General features: G+C 40.3%; 2 protein-coding genes across 2 annotated transcripts; one reads left to right on the top strand and one right to left on the bottom strand.

Annotated features, from left to right (window-relative positions):
- The first annotated feature begins 1,553 nt into the window (after window positions 1-1,553).
- On the top strand, window positions 1,554-4,753 carry psph (phosphoserine phosphatase). Its single transcript, XM_085371730.1, has 6 exons — window positions 1,554-1,615; window positions 2,287-2,430; window positions 2,511-2,645; window positions 4,100-4,245; window positions 4,417-4,565; window positions 4,643-4,753. Exons 1-6 carry the CDS (start codon window positions 1,572-1,574, stop codon window positions 4,751-4,753), a joined length of 729 nt encoding a protein of 242 aa, XP_085227856.1. The 5' UTR covers window positions 1,554-1,571.
- A 375-nt stretch (window positions 4,754-5,128) lies between these two features.
- Window positions 5,129-12,649, bottom strand: LOC146618815 (protein NipSnap homolog 2-like). The gene is made up of 10 exons (XM_085371729.1): window positions 12,558-12,649; window positions 11,886-12,025; window positions 11,750-11,795; window positions 11,396-11,490; window positions 10,982-11,052; window positions 10,760-10,900; window positions 9,634-9,665; window positions 8,302-8,396; window positions 6,359-6,442; window positions 5,129-6,240 (listed from the first exon to the last, which is right to left on the bottom strand). The coding sequence occupies exons 1-10, from the start codon at window positions 12,647-12,649 to the stop codon at window positions 6,176-6,178; spliced, it is 861 nt and encodes a 286-aa protein (XP_085227855.1). The 3' UTR covers window positions 5,129-6,175.
- Window positions 12,650-17,514: the final 4,865 nt, after the last annotated feature.

Below are 17,514 nucleotides of genomic sequence, written 5' to 3'. Positions count from 1 at the left end.
GCAGTTGGTCGTCCAGGTGAGATCCTCGGAGATGTGGACTCCCAGGAACTTGAAGCTGCTCACACGCTCCACAGCCGTCCCCTTAATGTGGATGGGTGGATGTGGGTCAGCATTCCTCCTGTAGTCCACGATGAGCTCCTTGGTCTTCTCGGTGTTAAGCAGCAGGTTGTTTGTGTCGCACCACTCAGCCAGACGATCCACCTCCTCCCTGTAGGCGGCCTCATCGTTGTCACTGATGAGGCCAATCACCGTGGAGTATAACAGTGTAGAATAAATTATGACATTTATTTTATGTACAGAGTACAGATATGAAATACCTTAATGGTAATAACTTGTGCTCAGAGTTTGTGTACTTTATATTTGATGTTTTATTTATTTAGTTTTCATAGTTTTATTTCTTTTATAATAATGTTTGGTCTTTGTCTGGGACCAGGGTCAAGAAGTTTAAGAACAGGTGAAAAAACACCTGACACACTCAGAGATATTCAAATCTAAATAGTAAATAGGGGGAAATATGGCGACAGTGGGAGTTTCAATGTATATTTTTACTTTTATTAAAAAGTAAATGTGTACTTCATGCTGTTTTTACACAGACGAAACTGACTAAACCTAAAACTGGGTGGTTAAGCCTGATGTGGCAGCATGGTTATGTGCTCAAATTGTGGTCATAAATATTTTGTACTTGTAAATCAGAATGCGTATATTTGTGCATCTGTAGATAAGAATTTGTGTGTGCGTAAAAAAGATTTGTGTGTGTAAAAATATTTCCCCAATTACAAATTATTTTTGTTAAGGCCTGGTTACAGATACAAAGCAAAAAAAATTGTTAGTTAAATTTGTGATTGTCATGACATTGACCATTCGGCTGAAAGGAAGAAAAATCGGGTCAAAGTTCGTACTTGTAAGTTGAAACTTGAGTGCAGAGTTTCACACGTATTTTTTTTGTTTGCTTTGTATCTGTAACCAGACCTTAACAAGAATTAGTAACTTGTGTAAATATTTTTACACACACAAATCTTTTTTACGCACACACAAATTCTTATCTACAGATGCACAAATATACGCATTCTGATTTACAAAACTGATTTACAAGTACAAAATATTTATAACCACAATTTGAGCCCATATTTTTTCTTAAATCTAGCTTCATAGACAGTGTCACATCTGTGCCTGATTTTGAGAGCAGGGTTCCATGATGTTAATTAGCCTTTATATGTTTAGTGTTTCATGTCCTCTTAAAAGTTGGTGTCTTGCAAATTTTGGAGGTTTGTTTGTGTCTCTTTTTCATAATTTTCTCTCTTTTGTAGTTGTTACATATCTTAGTGGCCATTTGAAGCCGATGTGACTTAATGTTATTGTTTTACTTCGTTTTTGTCTCTTTTCAATCGCTTCCTTTCGCCTTTGCGCTCGTTATTTATGGTAGTTGTTTTTCTCCCTCTTTCGCCGCTGGTGTCGTCATGGAACCGAGCCAGTGATGTAGTGGGCGGGCCCTAATCGGCTTCTCTCTGATTGGCCCACCATTCAGTGCTTTTCTTCCTCGTCCACGAGCCGACCGAGAGCTGTCGGCTTTTATGCTGAAGCTGCTGTTCGTGCCTTATCGTCGCTGCACTCGCCGGTAAGTACTACAGGACTGTCCTAATGTTTTTAAGTATTTTTTTTCCTGCCTGGTGCTGTCTCTCGAGTTGTCGGCAGTTGAGCAGCGTTCAAATCAGCTGCACCGGACAGATAACAGCCCGCTTATTCTCAACGTACAGCCGTGATATATCGTCATTTTCATGACTATATGTCTGTCACTTTATATCAAAGTGACAGATACGAACCGTTAGGCCCAGTTTCAGTGTCTTCACGTTTGTTGTTGGTTATGCTGCCCCTCAGTAGTGACCCTCTGGGTGACGCAATACGCGCAGAGTATGTCCATCCCGGGCCTCTCCTATGGTTTGTTTAAGCACACTGCTTTTTGTAACGCACTTTGGCACACATCATCGGCTGGGAGGTGATCCCCGTCGATTGCACATAGGTATTTGAGTGAATAGATGCGTTTGCTGCTCCACTGGATGAAAGACATCCTTTCTATACAAGACTTAGTGCATTAGTGAAATCAGGCAGCCGCTGGCCAAAATCACAGACCTCACGTTGAATCAACAAATGCAGCACGGGACCCTGCTGATGACAATTACACCCTCCCCCCAACACACACACACATACACACACACACACACAGTGTGCATCTGCAGCAGTGAAATTTGTTTCACCAGACTGCATCTTTTTTTTAATGTAATTTCCCAGCATGATGACAACGCTGTCGCAGACAAAGGAGCTCTTCAGGAGAGCTGAAGCTGTCTGCTTTGATGTGGACAGCACAGTAATCAAGGAAGAAGGCATTGATGAACTCGCCAAATTCTGTGGTGTGGGGGATGCAGTCACTGAAATGTAGGTGGATTTTTATTTTTTTTAATGGATTTGTTGTGGGTGTTTAGAACAAACAAAAATGTGTTACTTGGACGTTTCAGGACACGCAAAGCCATGGGCGGCTCAATGACCTTCAAAAAGGCCCTGACTGAGCGTCTTTCCATCATCCGATGTTCCAGAGAACAAGTCAACAAGCTGATAACAGACCACCCACCTCAGCTTACTCCAGGTGTCAGGTGAATTAATGTAGAAATAACTGACCTCTTTAGGTAGATGTTGTCCTCCACATTATAATAATAACTTATATGAATGCATGGTTGAAAACTATTGCCAAAAACAAATAGGAGTCAGCTGAAAATGCAGAAAGCAAAACCTTCAGAGTGTGAATCACAAACCAGCTGTAATGTGTGCATACAAACACAAAATTTCTCACACACACACAGACAGACACAGACCCTGTGAAACACAAAATTTCTCACACACAAGACAGACACAGACCCTGTGAAATACTGCTGCTGACCTTTCTTCCTGAATCACAACGTTTCCGTCCAGCTGACCAACATCAGGTCAGGTAAACAAACAAAATGTTTGCACCTGATGAAGTTCAGTTGGACGGAAATGTTGTGATTCAATAAAATAGTGGTAAACAAGTTGGTTCTGGAGTGCCGCCTTAAAAAACCCAAACAAAATATATCTGCAGTTCTAGCGATGTGAACGACACTTGGGATCAAGAATAGAAACATTTGTCTGCTTCATCAAGTGAGCGCATGTACACTTCTGTGAGTTTGCAGTAGATTTTGTGCCACTGTAACTTTACTGCACACTCTCTTTTGGTTGCATTAGTAAGATATGCACATCCAAATGATCAGAGAAAATTTTGCACTTCCAAAAGATTTTCAAACTTTAAACACATAACCTGCTCTGGACGTGGTCAGTATGTTCAGCATAAGATGCTATGTTGATCTAGAGAAAGAGAGTCACCTTCCTGACACAGAAAACTCTGACTTTAAGCGCTAAGCTAGCCTAACCCATTAACCGCTCACCTCATAGTTTATCTCTCTGGCCTGACACTGAAAAATAATTGCCCTGTGCTTAAATGAACAATGTGGTGAATCAGGCCCTGAAATCTTGTATCCAACAAGAATGGAAAAGACTTTTGTCTGTCCACAGTAATCACTACTGGTTAATCAGTCCTAAAAGTCTACAATCAACTTGTGCTTGAGATCACATTTGGTCACATTTTCCAGGCAACAATCTGTGAACTGAGAGCTGGATAAGCTACCACGTTCTGGTTTTACTTTGTATCCATTTTATTTTTTGATTAGTTTTTACCTTATTAAGTCATGTGTTTGGTCATATTTGTATTGGATTTCACTGAGCCACATACCGTTCTCCTTATTTCAACAGTCTGTAATTTGTTTGTGTTCAACTCCTGTAACAAAGGAAAACAAAGGAAAAATTTCCCAGCATTGGGATAAATAAAGTGCATCTTGTGTTATTTCATTTTGCAGTGAAGTGGCAAAGCAGTGTCTCCTGGAAATTGTTCTTTCTTCTTCTACATTATTGCATTTTTGTAATTAAATTTTAGGAAACTTCACACGGCACAGGGCAGCAGAATAACTCTCATTGCATGTGAATGTCAAAAAACATTTTCTTCTGAGTGTTGATGTTTTTCCATTTCTTTGTCCAGGGAGCTCGTGGACCGTCTGCATGAGCTCAACATAAAGGTGTTCCTCATTTCAGGTGGCTTCCGCTGCATTGTTGAACACGTGGCCACTCAGCTAAACATCCCTTTGAATCACGTTTACGCCAACCGGCTCAAATTCTACTTCAACGGTAAGAGCCAGCGGCGGGCTGTTTGTGATGTTCTTCTGTTCTCACATGAGTGGAAGTCCAGGCTAAACCCTTTGAGTGGATCATTGAATATACACAACAGACCCTTAGGTTTAATCTAAGTCAGGTCTTTTGACTGGTTAAATTAAATTTAATAAAAATATCATCTTCCAGGAGAGTACGCTGGTTTTGATGAGAGTCAGCCCACAGCTGAGAGCGGAGGAAAGGGGAAGGTCATCAGCATGCTGAAGGAACAGTACGGCTATGAGACTGTGGTGATGATCGGAGATGGTGCCACTGATCTTGAGGCCTGCCCTCCAGCTGTAAGTGTCGCCGTTTGCCAGTGTAAAAAGCGATTACAGTGTGATTACAGTATTTCACCCTTTTATTTTGTCTTCAGAGCGCTTTCATTGGATTTGGCGGGAATGTCGTCAGGCCGCAGGTCAAGGAGAGGTCTTCGTGGTATGTGACGAGTTTTGGGGAGCTACTGAAAGAACTGGAGAAGATTTAAAGGTGCTCAAAGATTAGTTTATGATTTTTAACACGTTATACTTGCACCTAAGGGTGTGCCACTGGTAGATTTTACCAAGTGGACGTTTTTCCTTAGACCTTGATAGATTTTTATATTAAATCAAATGTTTATACTAGTGGGAGCAATCGTAACTTTAATAGCTATGTTGCCCTTTTTTATACTACAAGGTACTAAAACACTACATGGAAGACAATCTTAAAAAGATTATTTTAGTGTTTTTGCAGTTTACATGAAAGCTTTTAGGTGGACTAGAACGACTCCTTTGTATTATGGCACGTGCAATGAGAAGTGAAAGTATTTTTAATCGGGTTTCTGTTCTGTAAGAGCTGTAAGCAGACCTGTCAGTGACAGTGTAGTGACTCAAGTCAGAAAAACACAGCATTAAAAGATGAGTGTCCACTTCGCTGTTTGAATGACTTTAATCTGTGTTCTTGTCCTTGTCTCTACATTGTTCCCTCTGAACAGAAACACCAGATCAACATGCTTCCTTTAACAATAAAAACCGTTACGGTATAAAGCAGCGTGACTGTGATCACCTGCGTACCAAATTCACTCAGTCACTGATATGCAGAACACCTGTTTTAACTGATTTGTGCCTCGTTAAGATACGTTGGATAAAAACGGACTTTAAAACCACGCATGCCGTCCTGAGAAAAAGAAAAACTGTAAGCCATAGTTACAAACACAGCACCACTAAACATTAATGTTACCAGGAAATGTAGGGACATCCACGAAAAGCAACCAAAAGGAGTAAAACAATGATTCATAATACACATCAAATATAAAATTATGGTATCTGCATTTCACACACTTATGATTTTGAAAGAAATATAGTTTCTATTCATACAAGGGATCTCTTTTCAGTCTGAAATGGCATGGCTTTTACATCAAAGTTTCTCAGCACACTAAAAACATGATGTACTTTAAAGTTACATTAAATAAATAAATAGCTCCTGCAGCGAGCTTCAGCAGTACTATTTTTAATCTAGCTGTTCCCACACTTTAACGCCATACAGCTGCTCCTTTTGATTTTTCCTGTCAAGTAACTTTGGTTGGCTCTAACCTTGGAAATGAAATCTCTCCATGGACCAATTTTGATGTGGCACCACATTTCAGACATAAACACATCTACATATTTTAACACTCCCTCCCAAACCTGAACTCACACAGAAAATACTGCGTGTCTTAAAAGTGGCGTGGAGCCTTTCAGTAACTATTTGAACTGCAGATAAATTTCAGAGACCCGACTCGATCCAAGCGACATCCTTCAGTAATAAAACAGACGTTAACAAAAAGAGAATGGACGTTGTTTGGCAGCACTGACAAAGATTGAACCCATGATGCTGATGTAACATTCAAAGGAGGTGCCGCTCGATGTCAGCTTCCAGCTGGCTTTTCATTTTACTGCAGCGGCGAAGCCTTTGTGGGAATCATGATCCTTGAGTCCATGTGCTGAATGAGTGGGACTGGGAAAAGATTAGTTTAAAAACCTTTGAGGCTCAGAAAGTGACAAACTCAACAAAAAACTTTGTAAAGTTTTCAGTCGCACAGCTTTGAGTTTACAAAAAGACTTATTGTGCTCACCTGTGTAATACACCACCTCGTGCCAGCCTTCCTGCTGCCACACAGCATTCCTCGTGTCTTCTCGGGACTGAAGGTCCTTGTAAGCTGTAATTAACAAATCACTGCATTATAATGCTGCAGTATACGTACATGATTTTAAGTTAAGACTTAATCTGGTAACTTTGTAATGATCAAATTAATCACGGAAGACATTTTTAGGACACGTGCATCTGTAAAGACAAGCTAACAAATGTTTCCTCATGTTTGAGCTCCACTTTGCTCTCCACCAACTTTCAAGCTCCTGATGGCTCCACTTGTTTTTTTGTTTTTACCTGCTAGTTGCTAAATTTTGCTTAATTTACGGAACAGCGATTGTGCGGGTTTGCTGAGAGGCAGTTTCAGCCACTAAACGTGCTCCTGTGCAGTCCTCCAAAATCTCAACCACATTTGTGCTTCTCCCAGGAATGGGAGAAAACCCAATCAAAGACAAAATACAGCATGAGAAGCACAGACTGTGGCTGCAGCAGAAACTTTCAATGCTTTGAACACTCAGTTTCACTTCAGCTCTTTGCTCTCCTTGATGGATGACTGACAGACCAACAACAGCACAAGCAGGAGTAGACAGACCAGTCATACCACATATTTTGTTTGCTTCCCCCATCTGTTAACAGACAAAGTCTTGCAGGTGGAGGGAGAGTCTGAAGCTGACAATATGCTGCCACCTCTCAACCATAATTTCCTTGTTAGGCTGTGGGGTTGTGCTGATGATGTCAGGGATAGATGGTGGTCAATTTTAAGGTGATTTTTATCTAATTTCCCTGCGGATTCATTGTTCTGCGATTAATAACAAATTCAACCTGCCAGGCCACGGTTTCATGTCACTCCTCCACACATAACTCACACTTGCAACACAGACCTCTGTGCACATTTAAGTTAATGTGTATGTGTGCGAATTGCGTTTGCTGTTCCATCATATTCATCATCCAATGGGAGAAAACAGGAGGCTGGATTTACAGAGATCCTAACATTGTCTTGTCTATGTGTGCTGAGGCAGAGTGAAGAAAGCAGGATAAACAGGTGAAATATTTTACACAGGAAAAAACCCAAACTAGATTATGTAGAACTGTAGGTCAATTCAGTTCAACTTTATTTATATAGCATGATCTCCATGTCCTCCACACACAGCTGAGTTTTTCACCAACAAAAATGTCAGATGGGGAAAAGTTTCCTATTTTGACCCAATCAGTAAATGTTGTATGTTAACAGGCAAGCATTTCTTCATGATGGAAGTGAGAAAAACTAATGTAGGCTACCTGTTTCTCTTTCACCCATGCACATTTTTTTGTGCATATAAGTTATGGAGGGTAGACAGCGATGCCTCGGGGTGGGCAACAGGACTATCAAGAAAATCGCCTCATCCCTAGTGTACAGAGGGCCGTCTCTCCCTCACAGCTGTATGCTCATTCTTGAGAACAGTGAGACCGTTTTAATAGATTTGTTGTAGTTTTGGTCCGCTTTGGTCTGAGTGACGTAAATTATGTGAGAGGTGAGCGCGAAGCTCTGACTTCACATCACAACGAACCAAGTTTGCACACTCCCTTCAAGCAGACTTCAAAGCAGTTTTCACAGGAATGACTATTTGCTCGTGATTAAAGCTCTCTGGAGAGCTGGGTGTACTGCAAATTGGGATGATAAACTACCTCAGTTAACATTGCACACATTTATCTATCAATTACACGCCTCAGGAGACAATCTCACATTGCCTGTTTTGACCAAACAGCCCAAAAATCCAAATATATTAACTCTATAATAACAAAGAAAAGCAGAAAATCTGGAACATGACATTTCTGGTATGTATATCCAAGATAAATTACTGTTAACTGTTGTTGATTTTCTGCGAAGCAACTAATGATTTCAACATTAGCGTAATTATCTAAAGTCAGCGTGGAAGTGTTTGAACGTACCCCAGAGGTGATGGACCATATAGAGGTTTCCAATCTGTGAGAAAAACCCTCCCACAGCTTCTCTGTTCTGCTGGCGGTATCGAACGGCTCTGGCCCTGCAGACAAAAGCACCTTTGGTCACAGCACAGGCCAAAAAAAACACAAAGGCTTCATCTGGCTTAACACCAGACCACCACAAACACACACATGAAATATTTAACCAGCATTCAAAGGATTTCAACATCATCCCCGAATACCTCCTGATTAATTCACACGACTGGATTTTCTCAGCTAAAGCAGGATGGCAATCTGCTCCTTTAGCTGCGATTATAACTTCCAACATCACATCCGACCGCGAGACGTGACATCATCATGACTTACTGTACGCATGTTTATGAATCTAAAGACTGGCCAAGTCTTCGTGAAACGAGTGAGGAGAATGTTTTGAATCTATTACATTTTCCTCCCAAAGCAAACATAAACATATTCAAACCATAATCACTGTCTGGATAGAAAACTATGAAGCTCGAGTTTCATCAAACTGGTGAAATACGAAGCAGAAGTTTAAACCTTTAACCGCACAAATTATATTAAATAGCTTTACTGGCATTATCTGCAGGACTTTGGAGGTTTATTTAAAAAAAAAGCTGGTTAAAGTGTGAATGAATACAAACATTAAGAATAAAAAAAAAAATAAAAAAAAAAAGCTGTCACAGTGTGTTTTTTTTGCATTAAGGCTGATTTCCTAGCCATGATTACTGAAAAGCACAGGGAACAGGGGGAGATCAATCAATCATGTGTGCTTTTCTAGGAAAAGGCAAAGCATAAAGCTTCAAAGCAGAAAATCTTACGTCTAACTTAAAAATCAAATAATACCTGTAATAATATTTACATATAAAACTGCACACAGGCTAAGTTTGCAGGATAATGACAACTTTTCTTCTGAATATGTAATCCCAACCACTAATAACTAAAAGAAATAAAACTATGGTCAGACAGAAGAAATTTATCTGGAAAGCAAAGGCTTGTGCAGAAAGCTCACATCCTCAATTTAATCCATCACAATCTTCGCTGCTGCACCTACTGATAAATGCTGATCTGCTGGCTCTGTGAGTCCACGCAGCGGCTCTTTCCAGGCTCACATTACTCAACTATTATATACACGTTTGTAGTGTACACACTGTTACACTAGCATTTGATTCTTGGCTTGAGGGAATGACAGCATAGCTTCAAACGTGGGGGTGTCTCTGTGGAATAGCTCTTATTAATGACAGTGTGATGAGGGAGCTTTCATGTAGTACAACTGTTCTGTAAGTACAGTTCAGTGAATCAAGTGAATTCAGGCTGCCTTACCAGTAATTACCCCACTCGATCATGGTTCCTGGCTGCGAGAGAGAAAACACAATATTCTTTATTAGATTTAAGCATATATATGTAATGGAGAACTTTCGAACTTCTTTCCAAAGTAAATATATTAATGTGAAAAAGAAAAAAAAAATGGCAAAGAGGTAGTAACACAGGTATTTTGTCAATGCGAACAACTACACCCGAGAGAGCGCCTTCAATCATTCTCTGGTGCATAAGACGACAAACGCCCTGCTGTTTCAAAGATGCAATCTCAGCCTGTGATGAGGGGATAATAGCGAGCATTCATCACATGTCACAGAGGGGTGCTGGTCTAGAGACAGTTTGATTTTTTCAATTATAAAAAGCATGACTTAATCCGCGGTGGATGGCGTGGTTTCGATTAAGCGTTTCTGCACGTTAGTGATCATCCCGTGATGGTTAGCACAACACTCGGGATGATCCTGAGTGTCGTGCTAACAGCTTGAGGGGAAAGAAGTAATTTAAGTCCACAGAAGGATGTCAGGATGGAGATCATCAATTTTAAATGGGAAACATGAGGTAAGAAAAGGATGGATAGTTTAACAGCCAAGCCCGAGCTGCTGCAGTGAGATGTGGCAGCAGATAAACAATTGTGTTTTTACCAGAGAGTCTTTAAAGTCTGTCCATGGACAAAAGGTGTGATCATGAAGAGTGAATACTATCTGTCACCTTTTTTTTTATATAATAAATATAACCATGTAAGTTTAGGGAAGCTCTTCTAGTGCTGTGAACGGCTGCACAATTTCCTTAAGTGTAAACTAGGGAGCAATCACTTGAATACAAACTGACAGACAGGCAAAGTTTTAAAGTGTAATAAATGCAGAAAATGAGTAAAGAAAACCACCAGAATGAGACATTTGTTAAACTAGCAACTTGCTGATTTCATACACTGATAGTGCGTTTAGCTTTTAAGGCATCATTGTTAAACTTGGTGTAAGAAATCCTCACTGAATACAGTCATCTGTTTCAGTGTTTCTGTTTCAGTTGCATTTATGTGGCCCATTTTGGAGCTGTAGAACACATTCTGGAAATCAGACTTTAACACACCGAGCCCAGTCCTGACAACGATACAGGCTGCAGCTCAACCACTCACCCTGAGCTGGTAGGTCCTGAGCTCGTATACGTTTGGTCCCGTTCGGGGTACTGGCTCGTTCCAGAAGCTGAACTCCAGGAGGAGCTGATTCCTGCGGGACAACAGCATCTTTCCTCGCTCCTTCCTGTAGGCTGTGAATTCCTGGCAATGGACAGACATTAATCAGTGAGCTTACTCAGACTTATAATCCCCCGGGTAAAGCAAAGGGCCGTGTAGTAGTACCTTGTTCTGCCTGAGCTTGTTCATCACCTCAGTAAGAGCTGGGTATCCACCTCTGTAACGCCACAGATGCACTGGGGAGACAATTTGTCACAATTACAACATCACATCAAGTACAAACAGAAGGATCATCACGTAGCAGAGTAAAGATATCCAGATGTCCGGCTTTTAACGTCTAACATAACTACATCCATTTGTGGTTAGTGTAAATAAATACTGGGAGGGAAATTACTGTGGTGTAAACACTGCAACAAAAAAAATAAACACCTCCTGATCATTAGCTTGCAAGACAGCTAATGATTGATGCTGTACTTGCACGTGAATATGCGGTGTAACACGCATGCTGATTGCAAACTGTGCGGATCGCAGCGCTGTTATACCGCAGATGTCTGTGTGTGTTGATATTAGTAATCCTACCAGCCTGGTCTTGTTCTCCATACCAGGTATTCCAGGTTCCCACCAGCTCACAGGGGTAGTACTTATCAGCGTGGATGGAGGGCAACACATCCTCACTGTGGCAAACGAGAAGCCAAATAATTAAATGCAGTACGACCAGCATGTGTTGTGCTTAAAGTCCATGGGTTCCAGTCATCTTAGGTATGAGCATGTCTGGTTTGTGGAGGACAGAAGTCATACCAGCCCATACATCATCTTACAGGAATAGACTGGATAATTTTTTACACGAAGTGTCCAGTCCTTGATCCTCCTCCCACTTATGGTAAAGCTTCCTCTGCACTAAAGGTTCACAACATCAAATGACAAAACACTCACCAGAGTTTGTTGTATGCATCCAGGCACTCTGGCTTGACGTTATGGACTGAAACAAAAGTTTAAATGAGAAAAAAAGTCTCATTACTAAAGGTCAAAATGTTGTTAATGTAATGCGGGGACCCTAAAGGCAACTTACACTGAATCTTATAGAGGTTACTCTCCTCATTTTTGGTCAGTAGGGTGGAGTGTGCATCTTTTCTGGGATCAACTTTCCTCACAAACAGTGACTTGAACCAGCTGTCCTCTCTATTTCTACAGCTGGAAGTTGCAAACCCCCTGCAAACACAGGCCACCATGAAAAAGAAACACACGGACACTGCAACGACTTCGGAATGACTGACTTCCTAGTCTATATGTACATGCACAGCCACGTAGTATCTGTTTTAGGGGCTTTGGTGCGGTTGTTCAGTTGAAAATGTCAGACCCTCTGATGCACACGGTGATCAGTGCACCTGCATGCTATCTGTAAGTCATGCAATTTTTACAAGGTAGCAATATAAACTGTCAAATTGACCTTGAGCGTTTTAGATGCTTACTGTCAAACGTTGACAGAAACTATTGCTCTTTTGAGTTTCCCAACAGTGACAGAAGCGTTAGTCTTAAATATCACGTACTAAATAAACGCACATAAGCTGAAGCTCCTGGTTAAGTTCAAGCTGAAAGGCCACAGTGGGCTGGCTAGCAGTCACTGGGCTAGCTTTACCGGGCTACTCGTAGCCACCAACAGATCCCCACTGAAAACACTACACAGCTAACACAGGAAGCTACAGAGATGACTGTTGAACATTCACGATGAAGACTGCCCCACCTGCCCCACACCGCGAGCTGTCCGGCCGAGTGGGCCCCGCTTTTAGCCCGACCCAAACCACCGCTGACTCTCTGAAGGACTCCAGTCGCCATCTTCAACTGTGCTAATGCTCCGCGGAGCAGTGGCTGGTACCGCGCCTCACCACCAGGTGGCAGCAGAGCAGCACATCCACACATTCCCTCTATGTGTGTCTGCAGGGACCAGAACATGCCGGGCACTGAGCATACTGAGGAATGCAAAGGATACCCGGATCAGCTAATTACAGACCCCTGGGTACAAATCTTTGAGAGGCTCCAGCAAACTTTGATTTTTCATAAAGATTTCGACATATGTGTGCAAAATGATTTCTAATCATTAAGGAGAGGACTGCGTCTCACTGGGAAATAAAAAAAAAGACCATTATAACTTCCTTAGGTGTTAAAAGGCTTAACAAATGAAAAAAAACAACAACAACATTCCTTTGGAAATAGTCAGGTACAAGGACTGGACTGAAAATGAGTGAAAATGCAGCCAATGTCCAAAAAACCTGAAGAACTATTGCTCAAGACCACTTTAAAGATTACAGGAAAGTCTGGCTCCTTGCAAGTAAAACAGGAGTCTCTCAGGAGGAGTCTTGTATCAGTGCTTCCAATTTTTATGCTGCATGGATGGGCCACCAAGTGTGGACCCCTGGGCTCTTACCCAGAATGCCCATTGGATAATCCAGCCCACAGAGATATGAACTTGCAGACAGTAAACGTAAACTTATAAAGTTTTATATGGTAATAGTATTTATTGACAATGAGTATGTTTGCATGTACATTAGTATTTGACTTTTTCAATTTATGGGGTTATTGATTTACTGCTTTCTTTAGATTGTACACTGATAGAAGTATTGAGTGGTATTTAATTTATCATATTTTAATAGATTATATTTTTTGTACCTCGCCCCACTGTCAGGTCAAACTTCATACATGAACATGTTTACATGTGGACTCAAATCCAAGTTTTGATTCTTTCCCTGGTTTCGATCATGTTGTGGTTATTATGTTTAGGTCCACATGAAGTAGGTGTGATACAGATGTGCAGATCAGGTCATAACTGCTGTATGTGTGAACATCCTGACTTTGTGATAAGGCTAGTATGCCTTTAAAATTATATCATATCTAGCAGTTTTGGTACATCCCATGTGTAACACCAGGACACTAAAACTGAAGACACTGAATTCAATTCAAACATCAATTCATTTTATTATATTTTAAAGACATTCTGAGGCATTTGAAGCAAAAGAGAATAAAACAAAATAACAATTAGCTTGCTGTTAGCTATCCTGAATACTCAGGATAGGGCAAACACAGGTGTAGTTCATTTATTTGTTGGTAATTCATAAAGCTAATAAACCATAACTCTGGGGTTAAAAACAAATCTGAACGCAGTCGTTATCTAGATGATCACCTGTACCAAGGTTCACTGTTTGTCCCATGCACTGACTGCTCACTGTGTGTCTGCTATTGATTATAGCCAGCAGTAAAACTATCTTCTGTTGACATCCTCTGAAAAAAAAATGGGGCCCTCAGGTAGATATGGGATCCATGGAGATCGTGATGGATGTGAATCCCTCTCTTCTGTAGGACCTAATACAGAGTATAGTACAATAGCCTTTAGTTTAATAGGTTCACCTATGTGAAAATCTTTCAGCAGCATAAGTGATGATAACACAAAAAATAAATCTTTCTTTAAAATGCATTTTTGGTGGAATATCTAAAATACACAAATCACTGCCTAGCAAACTAAAACTGTTTGAGAGAGGGGAAAAAAATCAGCATGTGGTGATGACATATGGCACAAAACATACAACACTTTCTGAACAGTTGTATTGATATTTGAGTTACTGTTGCCTTCCTATCAGCTTGTAATTCTCCTCTGACCTCTGGTATGGTATGAGTCTGAAATACTCTGCCCAGCCCGTCTGGCACTGACAACAATGCCGCCTTCAAAGTAACTTAAATCACTTTTCTTCCTCATTCTGATGCTCTGCTTGAATTTCAGCAGGTGATCTTGATCGTGCCTTCATGTCTAAATGCACTGGGTTGTAACCCCCGATTACATACCTGAATTAATAAGCAGTTGAACATTTGGATAGTAAAAGGTGTTAAAAAAGGGTCTTATCAGAATGATTACATACTTCACAAAACTTACTACACTTTCTGAACAGGTGGGGGTTCTACAGTCTAAGTCATAACCCACCAGCTACTACCCAGACCACTGTCCAGAGACAGATCAACAAAATCTGTCTGTAACTCTGCTGCACTCATCTATAAAATCAAAAGAGAATTGCATCTTTAGAATTTTAGGCATCCATCCTTTCACTGCTTTAACCATCTCCTCTCCACTTTCACCTTCAGATGAGTCAGAGTTGGACTCCAGCTGGAGGATGAAGCGCTATCTTCACACACATAGTGCACGATCATTTCCAGAGCCTCGTGTGCACTGTAAAGTCTTGCCATCACCAAAATTACTGCCCCTGCACTACTGCTCACACTTCTAACCATGGCTGCAGTGCAGCTGCATTAACGTCTTGAGCAAGAACCAGAATAAAGTCCAAGTTTGTTTTGGTTCTTGCTGCAGAGATATCACACAAATACACTCATACACATGTGCACACGCTCACACACCATTATCCAACATCAATAGCAGGAAACATTTGCCATATCAGCAGAAAACAGAAAAAAGGGTGAAATTTTGGTGCATGCTTTGAATGGTTAAAAAATAGCGTCACCTGGTGGACAAATGTAAAAATTAAAAATCGAAGGCAAGGAGTCCAAAATAAAGTCTTAACATAAAGGAATGCATGTGCCGATAAATGTGGGATCAAAAGATTATTTTTTAATTATTTTTAATCGGTTTGTTTTTTCAGCAATAGGATAAAATGTGGGGGGTTTGTGTAGCTTAGCCATTTAAAGCTAATTTCAGGAACTAAGACAACAATTCTAAAATTTAAATATGAGCTATATTCATTCAGCACAGCCAAAGCATGAAAGCATGAAAAAAAAAATGCCACAAAATATCCCCAGGATATTAAGGGTTAAATACTAAATGTAAATATGTAGTTGACGAGGGACTGACTGATATTTTGTATGTTGCAAGACTGCGTCACAACTGCAGGAATTCAGAACAGTTGTGATTGATTTATTATTTGAAAGAGCGACTATATAGCTAACAAAGACCATATTGCTAAAGCCCACTTGGCTTTCGGAGAAAGACTACTTACCACCAGTGGAATTCAGAAACTATGGAGGGATTTGTTTTAAGTTCAAAGACATGAATCATGTGGGAGTGTTTTCCTCATGAAACATTTTTGAATAGCAAAGGGCAAAATATGGATATGTCTGGGAATTCAAAGACTGATTATATCCAGTTAAATTCTGTGCTTTTACTCTGGAAATTTGTCAAGGTGGTTGATTCTCACTTAATTTTCAGCTGGTGATTTTTTTTATTTGGTTGTTTATTTTAAATAAAAGGACTCCCCTCGCCTTTCATCACAAACATTAATGTGAATTAAAAATTAAAAGTGGGGCTTCACATCAGCGCAGTACAACTCCCGTAATGTCAGTGTTAATCTGAATGGATGTGAAGTAGTTTCCCAAGGGCAAATTTTATTAATGGAAGAAGTGAGATCATCTCAGTTTTACTGCAGCTCTACATATACCACGATCCACTACACGTGTAGTAAAAGGTATTTCATGGGGTCTTATCACAACGTTGACTAAGAATTGATAAACTTTGATTTTTTTGTTGTATTTCTATTAGAATATGCATATTTCTAATATATTTCCAAAATTTTTAAAGCACAAAATAAACTTGTGGCGCTTTCAGGGTTATAGTCATAAATGGTCCTATAAGAGCGCAGCCTTTACTTTATTATGTGATCCAGCTTGACAACGTACATGTAAAATGCCATTAAACCATCACAGGCCTGTCATATTGTGTTGTATTGTACAGAAGTTATGAGATGTCTGACAAACACTGGCAATGTTACCAGCTGTTTAAAATAACAATCATGGTTTTGATTTTTGGAGTTCGAAGAAGGTCAAGAAAATGACTGAGTCTACAGTAATATACCATCCATCCATCCCATCACAAGGCTAATGCATCCCACTTGTTGCCCATTTAAACCCTGCAGTTACCCTAACAGGCCTGTCTTTAAACTGTGGGATGAAGCCAGAGTAGATGGAGAAATCCCGCACAGGCAACAGGAAGAGCGTGCAGGCTCCACACAGACAGACCTCAGCCTGCTGTGATACAACAGTGCTAACCAGCGCATCACCGTGCTGCTTATAGTCTGTCATTTATGATGCTTGCACCTGAGTGAAGATAAGTGTAATTTTGCAATTGAGCCCCTGGACAATATAACGCTCTGCCTGAGAGTAAGCATAACAAATTTCTTACTTTATTTAAATGTAACTAAATTTCAGGCTTCACAGACTTCTACTTTCCTTCTATTAATCCTTTATTATTTTTCATGTCATAATAAATAAGCATCTCCAACCAAAACCGAATAGCTGGCTTATCTTTTCTTTGATCGTTTTTGGTCATTACAGCACCGTGCTGTAGGATTAGGTGCTTTCCTGCAGCACAACAATGAGCTGCAATAGCTAGAATTCAATTTTAGATGCAATTAATTTCTCTCAAGCACGACTCTGAGAAGAACAGCTGTGAAAACAGCTGATATGAATCCTTCACTAATGCACCAGAAAATCATGGAGTCCATTTATCAAGAAGTTTAGAAATTATTATTATTTTTTTAAAAACCCACCTCACCCTATCCTCTCGTGAACATCATGTTCAGAGTGAATCTTTAGAAAACTGAATACCTCCAAGCCATATCATCTGACTGGCTGTCTTTGCCATTTCCCTCTCTCTTCCCTTATTATCTTTGGCTTTATTATCAACATGCCTGCTGGTAAAACCTTTCCAA

Source organism: Diplotaxodon limnothrissa, linkage group LG14, assembly GCF_057381915.1.
Source record: "Diplotaxodon limnothrissa isolate DT_005_m linkage group LG14, D_limnothrissa_male_GT1.1, whole genome shotgun sequence".
Classification (NCBI taxonomy): domain Eukaryota; kingdom Metazoa; phylum Chordata; class Actinopteri; order Cichliformes; family Cichlidae; genus Diplotaxodon; species Diplotaxodon limnothrissa.
This window is presented reverse-complemented; position numbering and strand designations above follow the sequence as displayed.